At 38.4% G+C, this 22794-nt stretch overlaps 1 protein-coding gene across 1 annotated transcript; it reads right to left on the bottom strand.

The window, feature by feature from the left end:
* Positions 1-1270: 1270 nt before the first annotated feature.
* On the bottom strand, positions 1271-3020 carry LOC130841268 (chromobox protein homolog 3). The gene has a single exon (XM_057717334.1). It carries the CDS (start codon positions 2983-2985, stop codon positions 2434-2436), a length of 552 nt encoding a protein of 183 aa, XP_057573317.1. The 5' UTR covers positions 2986-3020; the 3' UTR covers positions 1271-2433.
* Between the last annotated feature and the right edge of the window lie 19774 nt (positions 3021-22794).

The following is a 22794-nucleotide window of genomic DNA, read 5'->3' as shown; positions in this document are numbered from 1 at the left end:
ATGTTTTGAGGTGGTGTGTTTTGCAGCAGTAGAAAACTGATATAAACATCTGATAGTAGTGGGCTAATTAATGGGCTGGAATCTGACCAATCACATTTGGAACTCTTTTTCTTGGAAAGCCTGTAGGACAAGGATTGGACGAAGGGAAGGGGATAAATCTTCCTCTAGGTGGTTACTAGGAGGCTTGTCATCCAAGCAACTTTCTAAAAGAGTACCTTTCAGTACGTAGGGCTCTTGAAATTCTTCTTTGGTAGGTTGGATTCTTTGGTTGTTGGAAACAGCTCAAAGCCTTTAAGAGCCCTCTCCTCACCTCAGACGTGGCAATATTAAAGGCCAAAGAACTCTGCAAAGTGTTGCTGAAGGGGATCTTTTCTTACTTGCCTCTTCTCTGTTTAAGTCCCGATTTTCTGTTGCTTTTGACTTCTTTCAGGAACTCGATGTTTCGGATATTCCCTGATTTCCAACCTGCTCTTTTCAGCAATAGAAATGCCCTTTTTCATTAGCCTCTCATTTCCCACTGGGGCTTAGGCGTGATTGCACTTAGTTCCACAATGGGTCACCTCTGGGTTCCAGGAGGAACCACAATGTCTGCTGTCACCTCACCAGGTCAGGGAGATCAGACACAGACTGTTCTGTACACCCATTATCTTCTTTCCTCAGGAGCCTCTTGCATTGTTATTAAAATTACACAGTTATTTTAGATTTGCTGGGATAGCATACGATCTTGGTTATATCTATTTGATTGTAGAAAGTTTAAAACTAGTAAATAAAGCTTTTAAGATATTGTTTATTTTGAGGCAGAATATGTTAAAATCTGGGGCAAGCCTCATTCCTATTTCAGGGTCTTTTACATTAATTATTTTCTTTTTCTGTTCTATCCATGGTTTTTGCTCTTCAATCATATCTCTATTCAGATGTCACCTCCAGGAAGAACCCTTCCTTGATCACCTAACTTTCCTGCCAATCAGTCTCTAGTCTCTTAAGCAGATTAATTTTTTTCCTAGATCTTCTTACTTTGTGACCATATATATATATAATATTTATTTTTTATTGGTTTATAACATTATATAACTTTCACGTGTACAATAATATATTTCAACTTCTGTATACACTACAGCGTGCTCACCACCAAAAGTTTAGTTTCCATCCATCACTGTGTAGTTGACCCCCTTTACCCATTTTGCCCTCCCCCCACCCCCTCTGGTAACCACTTCTCTGTTCTCTGTATCTATGTGTTTGTTTTTTTTTTTGAATATAAAACTATTGACCACTGTTCACCAGTATTTACAATAAAGTAAACAATATACAGTTGAATAACATTCTGATTACTACAAAGTTATTGTTTTTCCTGGCTTCTGCTGAACCAGTAACCCCAAATACTGAGAAGACTGAGCGTACACGTAAGAAATGGGTTGGGGTAAAGTTTGAGAAAAACATGCAGATCAAGTTTAGATTAGAAAAGTGTGTTTACTCATTTATTCCTGCAGATCCTGTATTGCCAACCTCTCTAACCATCTGATTTGGTTTCCATGAACAAGTCTGAGACATTACATGTATCACAGCCTTTCAGTAAATATAGCATAGGGATTTCAACTTCTTATAAAACGATTCACCAAAAGGAACCTTTAAATGTCCGGTTAACTAAGTCTTGCTTGGCTAATTAAAACATATCAGATATTTGCTAGTTTTCTCATTTGGGTGGGGAGGTTGTTGATAGTGATAAAATTTTCCTTTTAGGGGTTTTGCATATAAAAGTACATTTATATGACTGTAGATATTAATGCAGATTCTGATAGGACTGCTTTAAAAAATTACCCAATTTAAATTGTTTACATTAATTTGTCTACTTAATTACAAAATTATTTAATTTGAAAGGTTAAGACTTAAATTTTTCATTTTAAGTTGAAGTGATTTCTTATACTGCTCAAAATGATGGAATCCCAGAAACATGGGCTTATTCATGGTTGTGAAAAGCTGTTTTTGTTTTGGTAAATGTATTTAAACAACAAAAAACCCCAAACCATTTACATATATATTTTATGTATACACATTCAAAAAACCCAGAATGGTCCTTAGGCATATATGAGTTAAATGCAAATTCTAAATTCTGACTGAGTAATGACTATGGAGACTTCCCCCAACATTTAGAAAAGCTGTTCTCTAATGCAGAGGAAATAACATACCGTGGTATCAAATGTTCTTTTCTGCTAAAGGAAGCAACTACAGAAAGCTTTTATTTGTTCAAAGTAACCAGTGCTACAGATGCAAAAAAACAAAACAAAACCCCAACAACTTCCCCAATACTACTTCAAAAGAACATACCAAACTTGATTTTCATTAGAATGTAGTTATTTCTTCACACTAATAAATCAAAAAACCAAGACACAGATTTTATATATATATATAAATATATATAAAAAGCAACGCAAACAATTATTGAGCTTCATCTTCTGGACAAGAATGCCAAGTTAGTCTCTCTTCATAAAAAGCAATTACAATTTGAGGACACTTCATATTTGCCTCCTTTGCCAGCACCAAGTCTGCCTCATCTGAATCCTTCCATTTCATGAGAAACATCAATTCTCCACTGCTGTCTGTGGCACCAATGATTCGTTCTGGATCAAGACCTCTGGCAAAACCTCTTGGTTTATCAGCAGCATCTCTTTTCTTCTTTGATTTGCTATCATCAGATTCACTGTCAGATAAAGATTTTCTTTTTGTTCCATCTTTTTCTTTACCAGCTTTTTGAGAATTAAGAAATGCTTCAATTAATTCTGGACAATCTAAATTTTCTTCAGGTTCCCAAGTATTGTCTGCATCTGTAAATCCCTTCCACTTCAGGAAATACTCCACCTTCCCATTCACTACACGTCTGTCCAGTACTTTTTCTACTACAAATTCTTCAGGTTCTGCCTCTTCAACTTTTTTACTCTTCCCATTCTGTTTCTTTCCCATTTTTTGCAATGTGGTTTTATTGGAGGCCATTTTTTATTGCAGACTTGAAGAGCTATTATTCACCGCTTCCGAGCTGTTCCGGGTCCCGGGTCTGCGGCGTCTCCCTCTATGTGTTTTTGTTTGGTTTGATTTGTTCATTTATTTGGGGTATTTCATTTGTTTTTTGTATTCCACATATGAGTGAAATCATAGGGTATTTATCTTTCTCCATCTGACTTATTTCACTTAGCATAATACCCTCAGGTCCCATCTATGTTATCAAAAATGGCAAATTTTCATCTTTTTTATGGCTGAGTAATATTCCATCATTAGTATTCCATTATTTATATATATATGTGTGTGCCATATATATATATATGTATGCCACATTGCCTTTATCCATGAACATAGGGGTGCATGTATCTTTTTGAGTTAGTGTTTTTGCATTCTTTGGGTCAGTACCCAAAAGTGGAATAGCTGGATCATATGGCAGTTCTATTCTTAATTTTTTGAACAATCTCCATACTGTCTCCCATAGTGGCTGTACCAACTTAGATTCCTACCAACAGTACATGAGGGTTCCCTTTTCTCCACATTCTGGGCAATACTTATTTCTTGCCTTTTTGATAACAGCCATTCTGACAGGTATGAGATAACTCATTGTGGTTTTGATTTGCATTTCCCTAATAATTAGTAATGCTGAGAAACTTTTCATGTGCCTCTTGGCCATCTGTATGTCTCCTTTGGAAAAATATCTATTCAGCTCTTCTGCCCATTTTTTAATCGGGTTTGCTTTTTTGTGGTTGAGTTGTATTAGTGCTTTACATATTTTGGATATTAACCCCTTACTGGGTATATGATTTGCAAATATCCTCTCCCATTTGGTAGATTGTGTTTTTCATTTTGATGATAGTTTCCTTTGCTGTGCAGAAGCTTTTTACTTTGATGTAGTCCCATTTGTTTATTTTTGCTTTTGTTACCCTTGCCTGAAGAGACATATCCAGAAAGACTTTACTAAGATTGATGTCGAAGAGCATACTGTCTATGTTTTATTCTGGAAGTTTTATGATTTTAGGTCTTATATTCAAGTCTTTAATTGATTTTCAGTTGATTTTTGTGTATGGTGTGGGATAGTGGTCTGGTTTCATTCTTTTGCATGTGGCTGTCCAGTTTTCCCAACACCATTTAATGAAGAGACTGTTTTTTATCCATTGTATGTTCTTAGCTCCTTTGTCATAAATTGTCCATATATGTATGGATTTATTTCTGAGCTCTCAGTTCTGTTCCATTAATCTGTGTGTCTGTTTTTCTGCCAACACCATGCTGTTGTAATTACTATAGCTTTGTAATATAGTTTGAAATCAGCAACTATGATACCTCCAGCTTTGTTCTTTTTTTTCCTCAGGATTGCTTTGACTATTTGGATTCTTCTATGGTTCCATATAAATTTTCTTGTAAATCACATAAATGATTTTTTATTCTATCTCTGTGAAAAATGTGATTGGAATTTTGACAGGGATTGCATTGAAATTGTAGATTGCTTTATGTAATATGGATATTTTTAACAATGTCAATTCTTCAAATCCATGAACACAGGATATCTTTCTATTTCCTTGTGTCTGCTTTGATTTCTTTCAATAATGTTTTACAGTTTTCAGTGTACAGGTCTTTCACCTCTTTGGTTAACTTTATTCCTAGGTATTTTATTCTTTTTGTTGCAATTGTAAATGGGATTGTTTTTTTTAATTTCTCTTTCTGCTAGTTCATTCTTAGTGTATAGAAACACAGCAGATTTTTGTTTATTTTGTAGCCTGCATATTTACTGTATTTATTATTTCTTCTAATAGTTTTTTGGTGGTGTCTTTAGGGTTTGCTCTATATAAAATCACGCCATCTGCAAATAGTGACACTTTTACTTCTTCCTTTCCAATTTGGATGCCTTTTATTTCTTTTTCTTGCCTAATTGCACTTGCTAGGATTTCCAACACTATGTTGATAAGAGTGGTGAGAGTAGACATTCTTGTCTTGTTCCTGATCTTAGAGGGATGTCACACTCACCACTGAGTATGATACTCACTGTGGGTTTATCATATGTGGCCTTACTGGGTTGAGGTATGTTCCTTCCATACCCATTTTATTGAGAGTTTTTATCATAATTGAGTGTTGAATATCATCATAAGCTTTTTCTGCATATATTGAGATGATCATATGATTTTTATTTTTCATTTTGCCAATATAGTATTTAACATTGATTAGTGTGCAGATGTTGAACCATCCTTGCATATCTGGAATAAATACCACTTGAGTATGGCATATGATCCTTTTAATGTGTTGTCATATTCAGTTTGCTAATATTCTGTTGAGGATTTTTGCATCTATATTTATCAGAGATGTTGGCCTGTAATTTTCTTTTTTTGTCTTATTCTTGTCTGGTTTTGGTATCAGGGTAATGTTGGCCTTGTAAAATGTGTTAGGAATTGTTTCCTCCTCAATTTCTTGGAAGAGTTTGAGAAAGATGGCATTAATCTTTGAATGTTTGGAAGAATTCACCTGTGAAACCATGTAGTCCTGGACTTTTGTTTTTGGGAGGTTTTTGATTACTGTTTCAGTGTACTTACTAAGGATTGGTCTGTTCAGATTTTCTATTTCTTTATTATTCAATATTGGAAGACCATATAATTCTAAGAATTTATCCATTCTACCCAATTTGTTGTGTGTAGCTGTTCATAATATTCTCTTATAACCTTTTGTATTTCCGGGGTATCCATTATTATTTGTCCTCTTTAGGTTCTGATTTTATCAAAGCTTTCTTTTTTTCTTAGTGTGGCTAAAGGTTTGTCAAGAACCAGCTCTTAATTTCATTGTTATTTTCTATTGTCTTTTTAATCTCTATTTCATTTATTTCCACTCTGATCTTTATTATTTCCTTCCTTCTCCTGACTTTGGGCTTTGTTTGTTCTTTTTCTAGTTCCTTTAAGTGTACAGTTAGATTATTTGAGATTTTTCTTGTTTCTTGAGGTAGGCCTTGCTTTAATATGGGTAGCATACTTAGAACTCAAAATGTTTCCTAAATGTTATTCTTTCTGGGTTCCATCATGTCCAAAAGACCTCATACTTTCTACACTGCCCCTTAAATATTGATGTTCCCTAAGTCTCTGTCTCTTGTGCATTTATTATCTCATAGGATAGCTTCTTTTTCACCCATGGGTTCAACTACTTCCCATAAAGCAATGTCTCCCAAATACAGTTCATACCTCTAGTCCTTATATTTCTTCCTGAGCTTCTTACTTATACAGCCAACTGTCTCTACTAAAAATTCCATCCAGTAACTCTCCACACTCCCTGTGCCCTGCCTTGTTCCTCCTGTATTTATTATCTAATATGTTAGGAATATAATCAAGATACCTGGACCCAGTTCCAGGTCACAAGAATGTGGCTACCAGGGAAACACCCTAAAATAAGCCCTATGCTAGAACCTGGAAGGGCAGCTGGGGGTCAAGGACAAACAGAAACCTTAGCAAGAAAAACCATTGGGGTATCAAATGCAAAGAGGTAGGAAAGGATTTGGGGGGAATGAAGAAGAAAATTGTCATAAGCTAGGAAGATGGAGGTCTAGGCAAGTCAAAGGACAATTGAAGAAGGTTTTGACCAAGACTTAGTTCTAGCTCTAGCATTCATCTCTTTTGTAGTGTACTGGGTTTTGAGGTCTGGTTACTCAGTAGACAAACTATCAGTGTCCTAGGAAAAATGGTGCATGGGCCAACCTGGCTTCTGTATTCTATATCATTCCCCAGTTTACCAATTGCATATGAACTAATTCATGCTACAGAAACACATGTAATGGAACAGTTGGTTGTTTATCTATTATCTCATTAATCTTTATCCAGCCCAATGAAGCCTAGTCCATTTGGGCTGCTATAACGGAATACCATAGACTGGGTGGCTTATATACAACAGAAATTTATTTCTCACAGTTCCGGATGCTGGATGTCCAAGATAAAAGTGCTAGGAGATTTGAAGTCTGCTGAGGACCCACTTCCTATTCATGGATGGCCTTCTTTTTACCATGTCCTCACATGGCAGAAGGGGGTGAGGGGTCCTCACATGGCAGAAGGGGGTGAGGGGTTTCTCTGGGGTCTCTTTTATAAGAGCACTAATCCTTATAATCACCTCCCAAGTGCCCCACCTACAAATACCCTCACAATGGGGATTAGGTTTCAACATATGAATTTGAGGTATGAATTTCAGCCCCTAGCAAGGTATCATTCCTATTTTTCTGATGAGAAAACTGAAGACCAAAGAAGTTACATATTCTTGTCCAAAGCCACATAATTAATGGATTCATTAAGATAGGATTATGTAGGAAGAACCCTGAAATCTAAATGGTTTAACACAACAAAGGTTTATTGTGCTTATTGTGTCTGTTTATTCTCACTCAAGTTACACATCCGATGTGGGTTAGTCGGGGGCTCTGCTTCATACAGTTACTAAGAGAACCAAGATGATGGAGGCTCTGCCATCTTGTATCCCCATCACCTGGAACAGGTTTCAACAAAGGCAAAGGTGGAAATAATGGACAAGGCGCACTGTTCTTAACTGCTTCTCATCGGTTAGAACTAGTCACACAAACCTAACTGGAAGGGAGGCTGGAAATATGAGGTTGCAAATAGACTATTTGGTGAGCACTGTCTTTATCAAACTAGAGAGCCTTGGGCCAGAGATGGAAACACAGTTCTAAATCCTATATCACATTCACACCTAACCCTCTGCCACAGGTTTCCTAAAGGGCAGGGTCTCTGGAATCAAGGTCAGGTGTCAGGGAGAGCCTTGGATACTGAATTTCACTCATCAGGGCTGCTTGTTTGGGTAGACCACCAAGAGAGTCTAACAGGACCAAATTGAATAGATGAAATGGGAGCAGTCATGCCTAGGACAAGCCTAGTACCGTGGAATAAGAGGCAAGATGCGAGAGGAAGGAAGCGGGAGGGTTTTGAGGCAGAGAAAATGTAATCAATAGAGATGTCAAAGTATAAAGGCCAGAGTAAACAAGGATTTGGAGACATCAAGCAGCAATCAATATAGAGCAAGCAAAGATGGATCAAGGAGTGGGTAGATGAAAGGCAGTTTAAGAACCAACCAGGGACATATCCCACTTACACTGACAGCAGGCCATAGAATCCTCTCAGTGTGCCAATTGTCAAAACCCAAGCTAGGCAGGAAATGTCCTGAAAGTATAAAGATATTGTTTAAAAATCCATCAGTGACTCCAAATTCTTTCACCAGCTGAACCAGGCCCATATCTTTGCTGCATGCCAGCCTTATTACTGCCATAAACTATTCACAAATCTTCAAGTATGCTATAATTTTTCACTCCTCCGTGCCCTTTACCAGTGGGATCCCTTTCCTAGAATGCTTTTTTTGCCCCTTCTCCTTCTGGCTAAAATCTTCCCACTATTGTTGAAGCAGAGAAAGTTGTCCGAACATACAGAAGATGCCTTTTGTTCCCATGGCAACCTGAGCCTATTTCTATCACTGCATTTATCACATGGATTTTTAACTATTAGTTTTCTTATGGGTTAGAGCTTTATATCCCATCACTTAGCATAGAGCTTGGCCCATAGTGGGTGCTCTGTAAATATCTGTTGAATGAACAGAGCTGCAGATTAATGTTTAAGTGTCATTACATGGAGTTCCAGATCAGATCTATGCATCAATTTAAGAGTGAATATGGGGATTTCCCTGGTGGTGCAGTGGTTAAGAATCCACCTGCCAATGCAGGGGACATGTATTCGATCCCTGGTCCGGGAAGATCCCACATGCCGCGAAGCAACTAAGCCCATGTGCCACAACGACTGAGCCTGTGCTCTAGAGCCTGTGAGCTACAACTATTGAAGCCCACGCACCTAGAGCCAGAGCTCTGCAACAAGAGAGGCCACTGCAATGAGAAGCCTGCGCACCACAAGGAAAAGTAGCTCCCACTTGCTGCAACTCAAGAGAAGCCCACACACAGCAACAAAGACCCAATGCAGCTAAAAAAATTATAAAGTTCTTTAAAAAAAAAAAAAAAGTGAATGTGGAGGGACTTCCCTGGTGGTCAAGTGGTTAAGAGTCTGTGCTTCCAATGCAGGGGACACAGGTTCAATATCTGACCAGGGAACCAAGATCCTGCATGCTGCACAATGTGGCCAAAAAAATAAAAAAAGTGAACGTGTGAACATGAATGCTAAAATCAACCTATGGAAGATCAAAATTTATTTATTATTCATATGATATTATTTATGTCATAAGGCAAGACTATGTAAGTATTAGAGTTTTGTTTTCTCCAGGAAATAAAAGCATTTTGGCTAAATATTATTTCTTCCAATTATTTTTCATGCATCAGGCTACTGTTAGTGAGAGTTGATGTGTTTTTTTTTTTTATTTGAAAGACAGTAGAATGCGATAGTAAAGAAAGGTTTATCCATCAAGGTCCAGTGAAAAGACCACCAGCTGTTTTAACTGACAGTTTAATAAAAATAATTGTTAATCAGGTATTAGAGAACCAAAAAGGCAAAGTGAGGACATGGAGGTTTATCAGTGGTAGTAACAGCAGGAAACTGTCAACACTCCTAGGACTATGGGAACAAAGGAAAGAGGTTGGGATTATTAAAACATAGACCTTAGAGGAGTCGTCTTGGGAACTCGGTTCAGACCTATGAAGATGGGCTATGGGCCATCTAATAGTGGCCTCTGGGAGAAGGTGCGATGAGGCCTGTTCTGGGTATGTGAAAAAAAAAAAACAACAACAGGTTAGAACTAAAAGCTACTGCTGGGGTTAAGAATCATTGCTGAGATGACTCAAAAGAACAAGAAACAGTGAAGTCCTTACAGGCTCCAGCCTTATGGGCTTCCTCTAGCACCCCCTAGTGGTAGAGCCTAACAGAAATAGGATTCCCAGAGTCTCAGTCCCAACGGAACAGAGCAGTATGGATGAGTCGGTTTGAAACTCAGAGACAATGTCTTAATAAGAAGTATAGAAAATAAAAAAGCCCACCAACCACCATGAAACATCTGTTTTAATTTTTGCAGCTTAACTTCCATATGCGAATTCATCTTTTTTTAAAAAAATATTTAAGTATTTATTTGGCTGCATCGAGTCTTAGTTGTGGCATGCAGGATCTTTGTTGCATTATGTGGGGTCTTTAGTTGTGGCATGCAGAATATTTAGTTGCAGCATGTGAACTCGTAGTTGCAGCATGTGGGATCTAGTTCCCTGACCAGGGATTGAACCCGGGGCCTCCTGCATTGGGAGTATGGAGTCATAGCCACTGAACTACCAGGGAAGCCCCTGCGAATTCATCTTTACATAGTTTCAGCATTATTCTATTTTATTGGGTATTAAATCGTAATTATTTTTCATGTTTCTACATTATATTTATAACTGTATGTTAATGGTTGCATAATAGTGAATTGTTTTGTGGTACCATAATTTATACAATCGTTCCCCTAAAGTTGGGCATTTATATAGTTTCTAATTTATGGCTGCTATAGATAAAAACTTAACATCTTTGTGTACATTTTTCCTTCTATTTAATATTCCTAGGAGTGGAATCACTATTTTAAAAGATCTGAGCATCTTTATGTGTTGCTTTATTGTTCTTCAAAGACTATGTACGCTACCATCAGCAATAAATGAGTACACCTGTTTAACCAGTAAATACTGATTTTTAAGCATCCCATTGAAATCATGGGAAAAATAAAGGCATATATTTTGGAGGCAATGGCAAAATAAATTGTGGGACAGAGGGCATTTAAAACTTATCTTTTAAAATATGTGCTTTTGCTCTTTAAACAAGAAATAAAGCCACAACGTAAAGGTGAAAGATTTCTTAGCTTGGTCTTCCTTAGGCTAATTTTTACTTTGAATTAATTATGTGAGGCACAGGAGTTCCCTGGTGGTCCAGCAGTTAGGACTCTGTGCTTTCATTGCCAAGGGCCCATGCTCAGTCCCTGGTGGGGGAACTAAGATCCTGCAAGCGGTGCAATGCAGCCAAAAAAACCCCAAATAGACAAAAAACAAAACAAAAAAACCTTTCTTTAAAAAAAAAGAAACTATGTAAGACAATGGTTCTCAAAGTGTGGTCCCTGGCCCAGCAGCACTGGCATCATTTGTGAACTTGTTAGAAGAGTAAAGTCTTATTAGCTTCCTCCACAGTTAGATCTACCCTAGATCTACTGAATCAGAAAATCTGGGGGTGAAGCCCAGCAATCTGTGTTTTACTAAGCCCTCCAGGTGATTATAATCCAGGTTAACATCGAAGAACCACTAACATAGGTGAATTCTGTAGAGACAGGTGGTTATTTTAACTCTATTGTATACTTTAAACATATTTAAAGAACTTTTTCACTTTGTATTGAGAAATAATTTTTAAAATAAATTTTTTTTAGCATATACATATTTTAACGTGAATTTTTTTTTTCCTGCAGCTTGAACTTTACAAGTGGCAGCCAAGTATTTTAAGAAGTGAAAATAAGGAGGTCACAACACCGATTTGGCTTTTACCCTGTGTTTGTGAGTAGACTCTTTATTTTTAATTCGTATAGTTATTTATAATGGTTCCCGTGGCACTGAGACCAAGAATTTAAACTGTACTTAGAAGAGAAATGTGAGGTTTATAAATTGTGTCCTAAACACATTACAGTTTAAATTTTTTTAAATATTAAAAGTAGAGCTACTTTTGATGATCTAGCTATTCCACTTCTGGGTGTTTATCATAAGAAGGCAAAAGCACTAACTTGAAAATATGTCTGCACCCCATGTTCATTGCAGCATTATTTACTATAGCCAAGACAGGGAAATGACCTAAGCGTTGATTGATAGATGAATAGATAAAGAAGATGTGGTGTATATATATAATGGAATATATATATATAAAAGAGTGTACCATTTCAGACAAAGGGAACCAATAGATTAAGCAAAACAAGGGACCAGGTTGACTGGAGCACAGTGTACATTAAAAGGGAAGTGGATGATAATAAGATTGAAATGTAAGTTTGGAGTTAAAAAAAAAAAGGTGTTTTTTTTTCTTTTTCTTTTTAAAAATTTTTAATTAATTTCTATTGGAGTATAGTTGATTTACAGTGTTGTGTTATTTTCTGCTATTAAAAAAAATTTTAAAGTAATCACATCTTGATTTGCATGGAAATTTAAAATTTCCACACTTTCCATATTTGTTCCATTAGGACTTCTGGTCCCAAGTAATAAAAATCTGACTCAAACCAAACAAAAAGGAGAGTTTTTCTGATCATATAACCAAAGCATGGGAAGCTGGGGTCAAGCTGGGATTCAGGGATGATAGAACCAAAGGCTTTCTCCATTTCCTGTCCCTGCTTTTGTACTGGCTTCTTCCATAAAGGCAGGAACCTGGCTGCCCAAGACTCCCTGGCTCAGATGTTGATGATGATGATGAAACAACAATTACAGCTGACTTTTAATAAATATTTAGTATGTTCTAGGCACTATGCTAAATGCTTTCCATGTAGCTGACATAGATTATTATTTGGTATGCATACTTTAAATGTAAGAAGACTGAGTCTTACAGGGGTTAAGTAAATTAACCAAAGTCACACAGTTAGAGATTGGCAAGACCAGGAGCCAAACTCAGAAAGTCTGATACCCGAGTCCATGTTCTAGATCTATGGGCAATACGTCAAGAGTGGCCAAAAGGGCCATGTGTAAAGAGTTGGGGACTTGTATTTGAACCACACAGTTAGCGTACAGAAAGAAGCATTTTTCAGGAGACAGGGTATTGTTTTGAGCAGAGAATACAGTGTCAGTGTTGAAAGATAAATCGAGGTATATTAAAAATTTTAAGAGTTTATTTGAGCAAAAATGGATAACAATCAGGCAGCATCCAATCTAGCAGATAGAAAGGAGCTCTGAGGAGTTGTAAAAATGAGACTTTTATAGGTAGAAGGGGACAGGAACAAGGAAGTCATACCAGGCAAAAAAGCAGGTCTATTATTGCAATGTTACTTTCCTTTAGGGGTTGGCAGGAGTCTTTCAGGCAGATGACCTAAGCAGTGCTGACTGGTTTAAGATCCGTTTCTGGGAGAGAGGAAGCTGTAATTAAGTCTTGGTTTGGTGACGTGGGGCTTAGCATAACCGAGCACAAGGGCTCGCGTGCTTGTGGGTCAGAAAGCTAAACTCCGACAGCGACAGCGGGTTTTTGCTGTGAGGTAAGGGTATATTGCAGGGCACCAAGCAAGGGAGTGGGAGACAAGCCTCAGATCCACTCCAACTTGGTCTTTGAGTTTGGAGTTTTTAAAAAGGAAGAAAAAAGAAGCTGAGATTAACCATCGTCCTGTGGTATTTCTTAATTGTAAGTTTCGGGAGTCAGGATGTCTGTGGTTTATGGTGGTCCATCATTTGGGGGTCTCTGAACTCGTTTTAACCTGGAGGAACAACCCATCTGACTCTGGTTGATGAGGTCAGAGGGGACAAGAAAGGGAATAAGGTTTTGGATAGAGAGGTTAATCATAAACTCAGTAGGGGAACTTGGTTTTAGGGGGACTCAGTTTCTTTAGCATAAGTGACTCTATTTTGGGCCTTTTGTCTTGTTTTTTGTTTTGTTTTGTTTTTACACAGGACACTAAATCCTAACTTGGACAATGAATGGTCACTACGAGCCATGTTTACGAGCCACACTTCACAGTTTTAGAGGGTTTAAGTAATTTGCCTCAGATAATCCAGTAATTCAGTAGCAGAGTTGGAACTAGAATTAGGTCTTTTGACTCAGAGATGAGCACTCTTTTCATTATAAAATTCTGTACGTTCCTATCCCGTCCTATTCTGTTACTTACCGAATTAACCTGTCCTTCTGGGTTCTTTCTTGCTGTGATTGTATGAACTTTTTCGCCTTGGGTGCATAGACCCTGTGTCAGCTCTTCTCCTTTTTCTCTTCAATCTACCCAGCTCTCCCTCACTCTCCAGCAAACTAAGGACTCCTGTTGTGCTTGATGAAGATCTCCATCTTAGCAAGCATCTTATCCTTTTCTTGTTTATCGGTGTGTATGTCTCTCCGCCAGGATGTAAGTATGGTTAAGGGCAGAACCGAGTTTGCTGTACTTGTATACACAGGCAAGTCCAATGTGAATCACACAGTGAGATTGTAGTGTATATCTGAATGGTTAAATAGTTAGAGACTCCTTTTTTTTTTGGCCTTGCTGTGAGGCTTGCAGGATCTTAGTTCCCTGACCAGGGATTGAACTAGGGCCCTTGGCAGTGAAAGCACTGAGTCCTAACCACTTGACCCCCAGGGAATTCCTGAGACTCTTTATTTAGTCATTCATAAATATCTATTGAACACCTCTCCTGAAAGATACTGTGAGAGGATAATTGAAAATAAGAGACTCTGCCCTCAAGGAATTCGCTGTCCTAACAGAAGAGAGAAGTCGTAGGTCATAGGTAACTATAATACAAGGTAGAAATTCAGACCTAGAGTAAAAATAACCGTTTCTAGCGTGAAAACCTTCCCTAGGCTCAATGTCAGCAATTGACTTTAACAAATGCAACTTGGGCCTGCTCTACTAAAATAGACTTCTGTTAAAGTGAATGATACAGAATGGAAATGTCATTCAGTCTCCAATGCCACTACTTAAATGGGCCTCCAATCACCAGGTTATTGTTTTCCATTGCTAGTGTTAGTTGATTTACCTTTGAAAGCAGACATTTGTACTAGCCTAACAGATTCACTTTAGGAAAATAATATGTATCTTGCTGTGTTAATAGCACCTTATTGGATTGTGGTAAGAATTAAATGAAATGTATCTGAACACATTTTATATAATAAATATCCAAAATGTTTTTCTTGGCACTGGGGGTATTAAAATAAGCTTGGAGAACTCCATATCCAAAAAAGAGTATTAGTAAAAACATAGATTTGACAAATTGAATTGTTATTCTATGTTAAAGAACATCTTTGATAGGCTTCCAGCATGCATGGAATGGCCCAGGCCCTACCAGATTTGACATCTCCATCCCAGGCATGTTTGAAACCAGACTTCCTTGCATCAGTTGATGTGAAATCTGAAAGTAAAAACTCAAGCAATCTATCACAATACACTTTGTAAGATAACCAGAGGACTCAATCCAGATTATTGCCTTAATTGGAGTATGTTCTCCTGAAGGGGAGCAGAATTTGCCACGCCAAATATGCCTCTTTGGCATAACCATTATTTTGAGCTGATTCCTTTTAAGAAACAGCAGAGGTCTTCCCTGGTGGTCCAGTGGTTAAGACTCTGTGCTCCCAATGCAGGAGGCTTGGGTTTGCTCCCTGGTCGGGGAACTAAGATCCCACATGCTGTGTGGCGTGGCCAAAAAGTAAAAAAAAATAGAAGAAACAGAAGACACAGGAGAAGCTCTGAAAACCAATAGAAGCTACTCTTTCGTAAGACACATTTAAATTTATAAAGGAAATCTCCTCCTGTAAGGGTGCCTCCCTCCTGTAGCATGAAGAGAAGGATGACTAAGTCTCTAGAAACTCTTATCAGTGGAGAAGACATGGACTTAAATCTGCATTACAACCTTACCATTGTTTACTGTGCTTTGCCTGGTGACCTCCCATAACTGGCTCCCCCTCCTCCAACATCTTCTTTTGTCTTTATGTGGAGATGGTATTGAAGGTGGTGGCTTGGACCATTTCAGAGAGTTACTCAGTTTTCCTGGGTCTCTCCCATGTATATAGGAGGTATACATGCTATTATACTTCTGCTTGTTTTTCTCTTGCTAATATGCCTTATTACAGGGGGCATCTCAGCCAAGAACCTAGAAGGGTAGAGGAAAAATTATTTTTCCTCCCTGCTGTCCCTTTTCCCTAAATATTTAACTCTTTCAATTCTCAGAGAGTCCTACGGATGCATCCCTGAGGGACCTGGCTCTCCCTTGCAGGGCAAGCACATAAATTCAGCTTGTTCCTTACACTTGACAACTGTCTTCTGGCTTCTTCTAACTCTGGAAGAGCTACAGGTCTGTCTTAGCTTAAAATAAATTAACATATTGGGGAAATCCATCATAGAATATAAAGTGCTCCCAGCCTAATGAAGTGCTCAAAAGGATGATGATATTAAATCTTTATGGACTATAAAGTCATAGTATTTGCTTTTAAAAGGATAGAACAGCCTTCAAATATTTTAGAAATGAGAAGAAAGGTGCCATTTATAAATGTGAAAATTATACCAACACTTTCTTTTCATTTTTAGAATTACATTCTTCTTCTGTATGTTGTTTAGGTTTTGTTGAGTTGCTTGCCTCTCTGTCCTTCCTCTACATTGACAATCTCTTTATGTATGTTGGAGCACCCTTAACAAAAGTTTGGATAAATGGTACTGTGGACTTCTGTTTCTTCTTTTCTAATATCTAAATTTTTCTGGATAAAATCATGTTGAACATCAAGGGGTTTTGAAACAGAAAATAAGTCATAAAATATGCAACTTGAGGGGCTAAGTGTGACAATACATATAGATGAAAGGAGAGATGTTCCCATTCGTTTTATTCTCTGTTATTCTGATTAGGTGGCAAGAGATTTGTTGAAGAACTGATTGCAGGCACGTACGGCTTCCTTCAGAGCTGCATAATTGGCTGTCTTCTTTCCAAGGGCCAAAATACATTAAAGATATGATTGTAGGAAAGTAATGGAACTTTCATCCCATCTGCCTACCTGCCATCTATCAAATTAATCACTTTCATTGTCTCTCTCCTTTTCTTTACTTTTTCCTCCATCCCTTCCTTCTGCACTCTCTCTCCTATACGTCATCCGGTATCACCCTTTAGCGTACGTCTTCCTTCCCAGCCCTCTTTCTTTAAAATCGCTTATGGTGATATTGACTCAGAGGGCACAGCTACTTTAAACATATGGCTAGTGCCCTGAAAGTCTAGAGAGAATTGATTTAGCTGTTTTTTTAATTGGTCAAGAGGTGACGGGACAAATTTGACCAAATGCTTAGCAGTTAGAATATGAAAAATGAAGAGGAGTCCTGTGTTTGCTCTTAGTAGAGATGATGATTGCACCATGCTGGGGTTGATGCCTGTCTTTCCCCTGTAGATACAGGTAGATACGCCATCGTGTGGGTGATATAGACAGAAGTAATACATGTGTAACTCTAAAGGAGATGGACTCTGTGGTGTACTGTTGTCTTTAAAAATTGCAGCGGTAGTTCCCCTTTTGTACTGGCTTCTCTTAAGGAAGTTTTGTGAACCTCAGCACTTTCACTGCCAAAAGGTTAAAGGTTTCCTGAAAGACTGAGGGAAAAGGTTTTCAAACCTCCACCTTGCTTTCTGTCCTTGAAGGTGTTATGGGACATGCTTATGAAGAAAAGAAAGAGCCAGCAAAATTCTGCATAGGAGAGTAATGACACATAGTGCCTGGCTTGTGATGACAGCCCAAGCCATTCAGGCATACCCCAAGCTTTCAGAAAACCAATAGTTGAAAAAAATGTATTGATTGTTACCAGGACCCTTGGGGAATGGTCCAGAACTCTCCATTTGATCAAAGGTGACATTCTAAGAACAATGAACTTTTCCAGACTGGAAATAGTTACCGGAGAGATTTACACCATTAAAATGATGTAAAAAATTTTGGTGCTTTTATTTGGAAAGGACTAGGAGAATGATTGAAGTGAGCATATGTGCGACTGACAACCACAAAATGATTCTCCCACTCTTCAAATTTATTTAGTTACTACTAAAATTGATTTAATACAAGCAATCTAAGAGAGAGGCAAGTTTGCAAATTCTAAAGTGAAATTTCATCTATTAATAAACAGTTCTTGATTATGAGCACATTATAATGAAAAAAAAAAAAAAAAAACCTTAAGAGTTTAGAGTTCAAAACTTCTTGGGCATGCAGGATCTTCATTGCCGCGTGCAGACTCTTAGCTGCAGCATGCATGTGGGATCTAGTTCCCTGACCAGGGATCGAACCCGGGGCCCCTGCATTGGGAGCACGGAGTCTTAACCGCTGCATCACCAGGTAGGTCCCTGGGCCAGTCATTATTAATATGCCTCTGGGAAATATAACCTCTTTAAACCTCTGTTTCCTTCTCTGTGAAATGGAGATAATATTTGCCATGGTATCTAGTGGGTGCTGATTAAAAGTTGTATTCCTTTCCCTAAGCATTTGATGATTATATGTTGGAAGAGTTAGTGGCCTTATTTGTTTGTTTGTTGTGTACAGCAATCCCTAAAGGCATCACACTTTTGAGAAAACATCTGCTGTTCTTAGTTTATCTGGAATATTCTGATGAGGTTCTGAATGGGAAGCAAGAGGACAGACTGGATGACTTCTCAGGGACTCATGGAGCTAGAGTGACTTTGTCACTGTGAGCAACTTAAACATCTATTTCTTCCTAATGCCTCTGCAGAGCAATGCCACGCCTCTCCTTTCCACGTAACATTTCCGCTTTGGCCACTGTCTCATGGTCTATCTTCGCTTTAACTGAGCTACCTCCTGGTTAATGTGTTCGATGTGTTTGCTGCTGTGCACTCCCGGGAGCTTATTGATGTGCCACTTTGGATTACAGTAAGCTCAAGTGATATATAAAGTGCACATGTAGTAGGAAATTTCACTTTAATAACTGTTACTCACCAGTATTTCTGCACAGTCTGAACCCCAAGCAACTGAATTTCAGGAGCGCACAGGAGTTAGTCATGTCAACTGTTAAAGAGTGTCTGAGTTCTGGATTTTATCCATGACATCATGGCAGTTCTGATAGGTGAATTCCTTTAGCTCTCCTGGGTTGTAGGTTTTACACACATAAAATGAAAGTATTTGCCCTCTCCCGGATTTGAATTCTAATGAGGACTAACCAAATATACTAAAATATACTATAGATGCAAATCACCATTTATAAAATCAAGCTAGAGCTTTAAACTCTAATCTGGGCTTTATTAATCAGTTTATATATCTTCACTTGAAGCACTAGAAGATCATAAAACTGTGACCTACACTGTTGCATGTTTTGGAACTAGAAAATTTGCACTGTATCTTCATGACTTTTTACAACTCATTTATTTTGACAAAAATTAAATTTGAATGACAGAAAAAGGTTTTGGCCGTATGCCAATTGTTGAAGTTAACATTCTTTGAGATTGGAGACCCATCCTTAATGAAATCATTTCATTAAATAAGGAGGGAGCCTTTCATCAGGCATTTGAGAAAGTGTGGGTTTGATTTCAGATCTATTTTTAATTCCAGCGATTCTCATTAGAATGTGATACTGAAAGTACTTCCATGTTCCTTTGTGAAAGTCTTCTTTCTAAGGGGCAAAGCGTACATTTAAGATGTAATTCTAGGAAAGTCATTTGACCTGTGTTTTGTCCAAACAGCACTCACGCTGAGAAGGATAGAATCTGGAATGTTGAGTAAAAGCAAGAACTAGTTCCTGCTGTGGAGAGTGGGACATACTGCCTTCGTTTGGGAGAGGGCTTTGGAAGGTACATAAGGGGACTAAAACTTACTGAGTTCTCCGCTGTTCAAGGCTCTGAGCATCCTTATTTACATATGTCACGTTATTTCATTATTTCAATGACGAGCAAATTCTGTCCCAGTAAGCAAGCTACATATGAAGCCAAATCACGGGGTTCTTTGGTGAGCACGGAATCAGAACAAAAAGAGTCGATTGCATAATATGAATGTTTAATGTTTGTGACAACTTCTTGTTAACTATATGCCTGCACACACAGATCAGAGAGGTTCTGTCCTTGGCTATGGCTCACCACACTTCTGGTGGATATTGGCTCAGTCCGTTTGCTTTGCAAGCTTTCTCTTCTCTATGTTTCTGTGGCTGAGCATCCCCATTCTGATAGAGGTTGGCCTGGGAGAGATTGTTTCTTTAAGATGACTGTATTGGTTTTTACTGCAAAACAAACAGCTGGAAAATCTCAGTGGTTATGGCATCAAACATTTATTTTCAAGCTCCTGGGTCTGTAGGTCAGCCATGATTTGGCTGATTAGGCTGCACTTGGCTGGGCCAGAATGGACACCAGGCTTCTGTTCAGGTTCAGGTTTTTGGGGCCATGGTTGCCTGGAGTATGCTCTTCTTTTTTTTTAATTTTATTTAATTTTATTTTTTTAAAATAAACTTTAATTCTTGGCTGCATTGGGCCATTTGTTACTGTGAGCAGGCTTTCTCTAGTTGCTGCTAGCAGGGGCTACTCTTCATTAGGGTGCTTGGGCTTCTCATTGCAGTGGCTTCTCTTGTTGCAGAGCATGGGCTCTAGGTGTGCAGGCTTCAGTAGTTGTGGTACTAGGGCTTCAGTAGTTGTGGCTCGTGGGCTCTAGAGCGCAGGCTCAGTAGTTGTTTCGCACGGGCTTAGTTGCTGTGTGGCATGTGGCATCTTCCCAGACCAGGTATCAAACCCGTGTCCCCTGCAATGGCAGGTGGATTCTTAACCACTGCACACCAAGGAAGTCCTGGAGTATGCTCTTCTGATGGCAGGTCATAGGAGTGCAAGAAGGCAAGCAGAAACGTGTGATGTTTTTTAAGGCCTCAGCTTGGGACTGTCACTTCCCCTACACTCTAGCAACTAAAGTCATGGGGGTAAGCCCAGCATCAATGGAGTGGGGAAGCATACTCTTTTCAAAGGGGGAGGTGAACTGAAAAGAGCATGGATGTAATCTAAGGAAAGAGATTATAGGTGTATAGAATTGGAAACAGTGATCCCATCCACCATAATAGCCCTGAAGATATGTACTCTAATCCGTTATGTGTTGATTTCATAGTTGAGTTCTTAGAGGACAAATTCCTTTAGATTCTTGGGGGTGGCAAAGGAGCACAGCATCTCATTTTTGCCTTCTGTTCTCACCTTCAAGGAAGGGGCAGGATGGAATCTTCCGGCTTTGCTTTAAGCGTTTGCCTTGTAAGCCGAACTGACTCTTATCCCTGCCACCGGGTATATTAATGATGTAAAGAATTGTGCGAGAGGTCAGAAACCTGGGGGATGCCTTCCCTGGCCTGATGTCAAGGTAGATGAGAAATCCTATTAAATCAGAATCTTTCCCCTTCCCGATAAATCAGCCTCATCTATCTTTGCTAAAGTTAATTTATGAGCCATCCCAAGGCATTGGTGATATTTGGGCATTTGTGTGTCTGCTATATTGGTTGCTCCTGGAAATTAAATTGCTGAGCTATTTCACCAAAAATAAAGATGACTATTTTTGCTCTGAAAAAAATCACAAAATATTTCATACATACAGGAGAGTGTATAAAACATATGTACAGATCTAGACTAATTCTGAAGCTGTATTCTAAATTATGAGTATAGTACAACTGATTGATCTCTTTTTCTGTTGATAACCATCTGAGTTTTTCCAGTTTGGGACTCTTATCAACAATGCTTCTGTGAACATTTCTGTATATATCTCCTGGGGACATTTGTGTTTCTCTTGTGAGTTTCTCTAGACTACAAAACTAGGAGTGGACTTTCTGAGTCAAAGGATATGAACAGTGAATCAGTTATCTGTTTCTGTGTAACAAGCTACTATAAACATAGTGACTTAGAACAACCACCATTTTATTTGCTCATAAATTCAGCAGTTTAGGCTTTGTTCAGCTAGGCAGTTCTTTTACTGGTCTGTCCTGGGCTCATTCATGTGGCTGCAGTCACCTGGCAGCTCAACTAGAGTGAGATGGTTCAAGATGGCCTCATTCATAAGCCTGGTAACCAGTGCTGGCTATCGACCAGACCCCTTTCTCCACGTGGTCTCTACTCTTCAAGGGCTACCCTGGTTTCTTCACTTAGCAGTCTGATGGCAGCAGGTGGCAAGAGGGGAAGCTGCCAGGCTTCTTGAGGGCTAGATTCAATATTGCCACCCCACCACATCTCCCTCATTCTACTGTTAAAGCATGCCATGAAGCCATCTTGGAATAAAGAGTGTGGAGAAATAGACTCTAATTGTTGATGGCAGGAACAGCAAAGTCACGTTACCAAGCAGGCATGCCTACAGGAATACCAAGAATTTGTGGTCATGTTTTGTACAAGACACATTTCTAAGTTTATCAGGTAATGATGGACCACTTCTCAATGTGGTTGTACTTTAAAATGAATGCATCCATTGGTAGCGGACGAGAGTTTCACTGCTCCATTTCCTTCGCAACTCTTGGCAATGTTAGATTTCTAAATTTTGCTGGCCTGGTGAGTATTTAATAGCACCTTATTGTGGTTTTAATTTATATTTCCTAAATAGTAGTGATGTTGAGCATCTTTTCTTATATTTATTTGCCATTTAGATTTCCTGTTTTATAAAGTGCCTATGTCTTAAGAGCTTACGTTTTTTGTTTGGTTTTAGTGACTCATGAAATTTTTCTTTGCCTATATATTCTGGATATCAGTCATTGTCGGTTATGAAACTTGTGGATTATCTTTCTGCTCCTTTTATGGTGTCTTTTGATGAACGGAAGTTCTTAATTTTATTTGTTTGTTTACTTATTTATTTTTATTGACGTATAGTTGCTATACAATATTATATGTTACAGGTGTGCAATTTTTGAAGGTTATACTCCGTTTATAAGTATTATAAAATATTACCTGTTTTCCCCATGTTGTACAATATATCCTTGTAGCTTATTTTACATCTAATAGTTTGTACCTCTTAATCCCACACCCCTATATTGCCCTTCCTCCTTCCTTCTCCACACTGGTAACCACTAGTTTGTTCTCTATATCTGCAAGCCTGCTTCTTTTTTGTTATATTTACTAGTTTGTTGTATTTTTAAGATTCCACATGTAAGTGATATCACACAGTATTTGTCTTTCTCTGTCCAACTAATTTCACTTAGTGTAATGCCCTCCAAGTCCATCCATGTTGCTGCAAATGGCAAAAT

The sequence above is a fragment of the Hippopotamus amphibius genome, chromosome X (assembly GCF_030028045.1).
Source record: "Hippopotamus amphibius kiboko isolate mHipAmp2 chromosome X, mHipAmp2.hap2, whole genome shotgun sequence".
NCBI classification, from domain to species: domain Eukaryota; kingdom Metazoa; phylum Chordata; class Mammalia; order Artiodactyla; family Hippopotamidae; genus Hippopotamus; species Hippopotamus amphibius.
The sequence above is the reverse complement of the archived record's forward strand: the minus strand, read 5'-3'. Positions and strand labels throughout refer to the sequence as shown.

Excerpts from the sequence above, each read along its gene's own strand:
- LOC130841268 (XM_057717334.1), bottom strand. The coding sequence starts at position 2,985 with ATGGCCTCCAATAAAACCACATTGCAAAAAATGGGAAAGAAACAGAAT.